General features: G+C 44.0%; 1 protein-coding gene across 1 annotated transcript; it reads right to left on the minus strand.

Moving 5' to 3' along the window:
* Positions 1-496: 496 nt before the first annotated feature.
* Positions 497-2,535, minus strand: MAP1LC3C (microtubule associated protein 1 light chain 3 gamma). The gene is made up of 4 exons (XM_005508669.3): positions 2,406-2,535; positions 2,267-2,322; positions 2,027-2,133; positions 497-1,026 (listed from the first exon to the last, which is right to left on the minus strand). The coding sequence occupies exons 1-4, from the start codon at positions 2,461-2,463 to the stop codon at positions 816-818; spliced, it is 432 nt and encodes a 143-aa protein (XP_005508726.1). The 5' UTR covers positions 2,464-2,535; the 3' UTR covers positions 497-815.
* Between the last annotated feature and the right edge of the window lie 3,465 nt (positions 2,536-6,000).

Genomic DNA, 6,000 nt, shown 5'->3' on the forward strand with positions numbered 1-6,000 from the left:
GCTCACTGAAGTCATTCAGGGGAACTGACCTGCAGGTGCAGGTATGACTATCTATGGAAACCAAACTAGTAGAATTCAGTAGTGAGAACAGACACTTGAACTCTAAAACTACATTTCAAGTCATGCTATCCGTATTTAGGTTACGCTGACTAGCAATCAGTTTTGCTTATTTAAACAAATAGCCATCTATATCAGATAGTGTTTTCTGTAACAGCTGACAGTAGTTTATCCAGATGTTAAAATCAACACTGTATTTGAACCCCACTCTTGCAGTAGTACACTCTGCTTAGTCTTGTAGCTCGGATATCTAATATAATGAAACCTTTATATGTATGGTTTTGCTCCTGTGCGACCTAAACTTTCCATTCAAAACTTCAGAGTGGCTGTGCAAGCCATTTCAGAGGCACTGAGCTCAAATTCCAAGAAATATTCTAGGACCTTCTCCTAGACAGACGTTTACAGTCTTTCCCCAAATTAAAACTGACATTCCACTCAATACGTAAAAGCTTCTTTATTTTAGTCTTACTTAAGCTTTAAGGACACCTTAAAGATCAGTTACATTAAGACTGATATTGCAAAAAAGTGAAGGTGCAGTTCCAAAAAACCCCATTGTGTCTTCAAATATAAAAATATATATCCAACTTATTATATAGAAAAAGTGTACCACCATTTCAGCCTTAAGCTGGTCCTGCCAGCTTTTGGGTCATAACTCCCCACTACAGAGCTCAAGAGCTCATTGGAAGGAGCATCTCCAAGGTTCATGTCACAGGCATGATTCATAACAAACTGCTTCACTGCAGCACATGGACCCAGCCTTAAGTTTTTTGAAGGCATGCCATAGTTTTTCCTTGAGCAGTGGGTAAAAAGCATCCAAACATCTCTTGGGAAGCGTATGTCATATACACAAAGCCATCTTCATCTTTGTAGTCCCTGTACACTTCTGCCATTGTCAAGGACATACTGGCTAGGCTTTTGTTGTTCACCAGCAGGTAGAAAGCTTGTGTAGCAGTTAGAGCCATCCTGCTTCTAATTGAAGAAGGGAGAAATAGAGGATTAAGCATTAGCAAATTTAAGGAGGTTTAAACTTCAGTCTATAAAATACACCAAGCAGAACAGTTGCATGAAGTATGTACAAGAATTGCTGTGTAGTCATTACATGGTCTAACATCTTCATCAGCAGGAAGTTAACTGTATGTTTGGAAGCTGAAAGTCTTGTGCTTGGAGGAAAAGCTTACATTGTTAGACTATGAGTGCTACTAAGCCTGGGTTTTGAGTTCCCAGTTACCAGGGAGAAGTGCTGAGTAGAAAACAAAAGGTCCTGCAGCACAGCTGTAGTCAGATATTCTAGCATGGTCTGTCACATTTATTTTAAAGTCTAGCTTCAAAAGAGTCCTTCTCAGAGGCATTACATATGATTATCAGGATTAAGTTGTCCAAGAGCCAAAAGCATCTTTTACAGAAGTTAACATCTAGAAAGATCTTTTCCATACTTTAGAGTATGTGCTGGAAAGCACATACCTTTCCTGTTTTGTCAGACAACATCACTAAAGACTTTGAGAGACTTCTTCCCTGTAGTGTTTTACAAAGAATAATTTAAAAGCACATTTCATGCCACTCATGCCTTAGACTTGCTTTGAACTTGAGCAAAATTAGCAAGATGCTGTAAGAGAGCAAGGCAGTAACAGCTACAAGCAGAACAGAACCACAGAGCTCCAGTAACAAGTTCATCAAGCAGGAAGAAAGCAAAAAAGGAGTTTGACATAATCTTCATTCACTACGGTTATGAGGAAGAGAGAATACTTTATGAATCTGAAAAGCATAGATCACATTTTCCCCAAATGTACCTGAGAAAGCACCTGTTGATTTTCTTTAAATATTTGCAAGAGAGAGAAGCCTTTACTAATACCTTTATCCCCCTCCCCACCACAGAAAGCAAGGTGTTCTAGCACAGCACTAGAAAATACCAGCTTGGAGAATGGCAGCAAGCCCCAGCTCCAGCACAGACCCACAGGTGCTTGCTGCCTACCTGATGATGGTGATGAACTGTGTCATGGTCAGCTCCTCGGGAACAAGAAATTTGGTTTTGTCCAAGAGAGGAAGGTATTTCTCTTTATGGTATCTTTCAACAATTACCTGTTTTAATTAGAGTCACACTTAGCAAAAACATCCAGGTCCCTTCCCCCATCCTCTTCCACACTTTAAAGAGGTCCCCAATGTTTCTTTTTAAACAACAGCAATAACCTCGGATAACAAAACAGAGATTTACCGGGATTTTTGTCGGGAACTTCGCCCGGATTCCTGCTACTTCTTCCAGCCGGGTGGCTGCGCAGGAGAGAGAAGAAGCGTTAAGCGTGCGCGCAGCCCGCCGCGGCCGCGCAAACCCTCCGCGCACCCGCCGCCCCTACCGAAACTCTTCCTCAGCTTGAACGGCCTGGCCGCCTGCGCCCCGGGCTTCGCCTGCATCCTCCTGCCGCGGTGCTCCCGATGCTGCCGGGGCTGCCCCCGCCCCGCGCCTCTTATGGGGCCGGCGCAGGCCCCGCCCCGGCCCGAGCTGCCGTGCCTGGTGCTGTGGGCAGCGCCCGGCCCGCTCGGAGGCTGCTTGCGAAGGGCGGCCCTGCCTCCCCCCCCGGGTGGTCCTGCCTCCCCCCGGGCGGTCCTGTCTCCCCCCTCGCACCTTTTCCGCTCCCCGCCGTCAACCGGGAGCAAAGGCAAAGTGAAATGTGCTGCTGGTGAGCCTGTCTCTAGCTTGCCCTAGCAGCATCCTTCTGCTCCTTGCTTTCTTTGGTATATGTTGCTCAATCTGCGAGATATTTTGCAGACAAGACACTACAATACTTTGTGAGAGGTCTTTGACGACCCTACAGGGTGGCTGAAGGGACAAAGCTAGATTAAAGCTGAAGGCTGGACTGTCTCCATCCATCTTCCCTTTCAAGATGGCCAGTCCAGAAGGGTAGTTACCTTCTTCCTCAATACAAACTGCTTTCAAACTATTTCCTTGGTTTTAGAAAAACAAAACAAACCCAAAACTGACGTTTTTCATATCCTTAGGCTACTAGATTGCTTATTGTCAGAGAGACTTGAGAGGTGAATTGTAACTCTGTTTTTGTGTCTAAAGCATGGTCATGATTTTAAGGGTTTCCAAAGCAGACTTCAGGTCCATCTATTTGCCAAATATCATGAGACAGGTTCCCTGCCTTTTTGGATTACTTGTTCACCTGCTTTTACTTCAGCTGCCAGGATGGCTTCACAGCCAGACATGGCTCAGCAAGGAGTAAAGTTAACTCAAGGTTTGTTATTGTGTACATTATTCATATTAGTGGATGGCCAGAATAGATCCCCATTACTCATTTGCTTTGCTTCTGCCTTTAAACTATAGTTGTTCTCATTTTATTTGATCCACCAGGCTACAGGCAACTGGAAGTTCCTAAAGTTTATGAGTTATGGTTCGTGAGTTATGACTTTGGCTGCTTTTTGAAGGCAAAATCAATGACTGTGACCTACAGTAATTTTGAAAAGGAACATCTTTATTACAGCGTGTGTGCTTTATGTATGCATATGTCACGATTTTTAACCAGCTTTCCAGAACACGGTTTCCAGTGGCTGAAGTCCTTAGTGAAGTCCTTAGTGCTGCTGAGCTATCCTTTTCTCTTGATCTGGAAGTGATGAGCTTTACTCACAGCACAAGCTCCCCCATGTGGCACTACGAATTTAATTGCTCAGAGAAGACAAGGTATTTGTTCTGAGAAGTTAATGAACAAGAGCTCTGAACTTGGAGAGAGGACTTGAGCTTACTCTGGAATGGTTTGGGTACAGCTTCTCCTCATGAGCAGACCCCTGCATCAGGGCAGGTAAGCCTAGAAGTTTGCTGAAAGAGCTGGATCCAAGTTCAGTTTGAGTAGAGGTGCAGTGACAGACTGGGGAAGCATGAATGGAGGAGAAAGTGTGCAACAGAAGTGGCAAGCACAAAAGATCCTCGTGATCTCCCACTTTTATATGAAGTATTCACGTGAATGGAATGTTATACACAGTTGGTCAGTTTCTTGGTCTCTTTCTTCTCGTCGCCCCTCTCGCGAGATGTCCATCCGTGCTTATCAATAAGTTTGCATTCCATTACTAGGTTTACCAAAACATGTGTCTGGTTCTCCAGGAAAATGCAGTTAATATGAAGGCTTTAGCTGACAGGCAAAATACACTGAAAGAGAAACTTGTTTTTTAGCAAAACCAGGACATTCCACCCCTTATAATATGCCATTCACTGAATGCTTAAACCTTATCAATACAATCTAATCAATACAATCTAACTGATCACTACTACTATATATATATATATATATACATATGTACATATATACACAGGAGTAATTAATCAGTGGACCATCCTTTAAAAGGTTCATTAAGTTCATTTTGTCACGACAGTCTCCCAGGGCAGGAAAAAATAGTACAAGTACATCTCATGACCACTGTTTGTGGGTTAAAGACATCAACTTCGAAGAAGTTGTCAGGCGCCACTCGAAGAAGCTAGCTTTGGTTTCATCATCACTGTCTTGATCTGAAAGACACTTATTAAACACTGTTAGTACGGCAATTCACATCATGCAGTTCAGTATTGCATATTTTCACCTAAACTCAAATCCCCTTGAGGTACACACCGAACTTCTCCATCCTTAAGCATCACCCACCAGGTGCTCCCAGGTCCCTGGGCAAAAACAATCCCACGAATGGGCTTGCCTTTGCCTGAGACAGGAGTAACCCAGACTGCCTTTCCTAACATGTTTTTCATGTGTACTACAGGGACTTTATCTCCTTCTACAGTCCGTAGAATTTCTGATTGGGCAGGCCCGGCTCGATTGGTTGATCCCCTGGTGTTGACCAACCAAGTGGCTTTTGCTAAATGTGAATCCCAGTTTTTAAAGGTTCCACCACCAAGTGCCTTTAGTGTAGTTTTTAGCAAACCATTGTACCTTTCAATTTTCCCAGAGGCTGGTGCATGATATGGAATATGATATACCCACTCAATACCATGTTCTTTGGCCCAATTGCCTATAAGACTGTTTTTTAAATGAGTACCATTGTCTGATTCAATTCTTTCTGGCGTACCGTGTTGCCAAAGGACTTGCTTTTCAAGGCCCAAGATAGTATTTCGGGCTGTAGCATGAGGTACGGCGTATGTTTCCAACCATCCAGTGGTTGCTTCCACCATTGTAAGTACATAACGCTTACCTTGACGTGTTTGTGGAAGTGTAATATAATCAATCTGCCAAGCTTCTCCATACTTATACTTTAACCATCGCCCCCCATACCATATAGGCTTTAACCGTTTTGCTTGTTTGATTTAGGTCAAGAGAGGTTCTCCTTCCCCTCTACTCCGCCCTGGTGAGACCACATCTGGAATATTGTGTCCAGTTCTGGGCCCCTCAGTTCAAGAAGGACAGGGAACTGCTGGAGAGAGTCCAGTGCAGGGCAACAAAGATGATTAAGGGAGTGGAGCATCTCCCTTATGAGGAAAGGCTGAGGGAGCTGGGTCTCTTGAGTTTGGAGGAGACTGAGGGGTGACCTCATCAATGTTTCTGTGTTAAATATGTAAAGGGTAAGTGTCATGAGGATGGAGCCAGGCTCTTCTCAGTGAGAGCCAATGATAGGACAAGGGACAATGGGTACAAACTGGAACACAAGAGGTTCCACTTAAATATGAGAGGAAACTTCTTCACAGTGAGGGTGACAGAGCACTGGAACAGGCTGCCCAGGGGGGTTGTGGAATCTCCTTCTCTGGAGACATTCAAAACCCATGTGGACACGTTCCTGTGTAACCTCATCTGGGTGTTCCTGTTCCGGCAGGGGGATTGGACTATATGATCTTTCGAGGTCTCTTCCAATCCCTAACATTGCGTGAGTCTGTGATAACTCAGTCTGGTGATACAAGTGTTTAAGAAGATGAAGGAGCATAAGAACAACTAGAAGGGTAAATAAACAGTGTAGACCTACATACAGCACAGGAACAAA

This window comes from Columba livia, chromosome 3 (assembly GCF_036013475.1).
Source record: "Columba livia isolate bColLiv1 breed racing homer chromosome 3, bColLiv1.pat.W.v2, whole genome shotgun sequence".
NCBI lineage: Eukaryota > Metazoa > Chordata > Aves > Columbiformes > Columbidae > Columba > Columba livia.

Coding starts and splice junctions, on each gene's coding strand:
- MAP1LC3C (XM_005508669.3), bottom strand. CDS start 2,463: ATGCAGGCGAAGCCCGGGGCGCAGGCGGCCAGGCCGTTCAAGCTGAGG. Junction 2,323..2,405: donor CAAGCTGAGGAAGAGTTTCG/GTAGGGGCGGCG, acceptor TCTCCTGCGCAG/CCACCCGGCTGGAAGAAGTA. Junction 1,027..2,026: donor CAGTTCATCACCATCATCAG/GTAGGCAGCAAG, acceptor TTCTTCAATTAG/AAGCAGGATGGCTCTAACTG.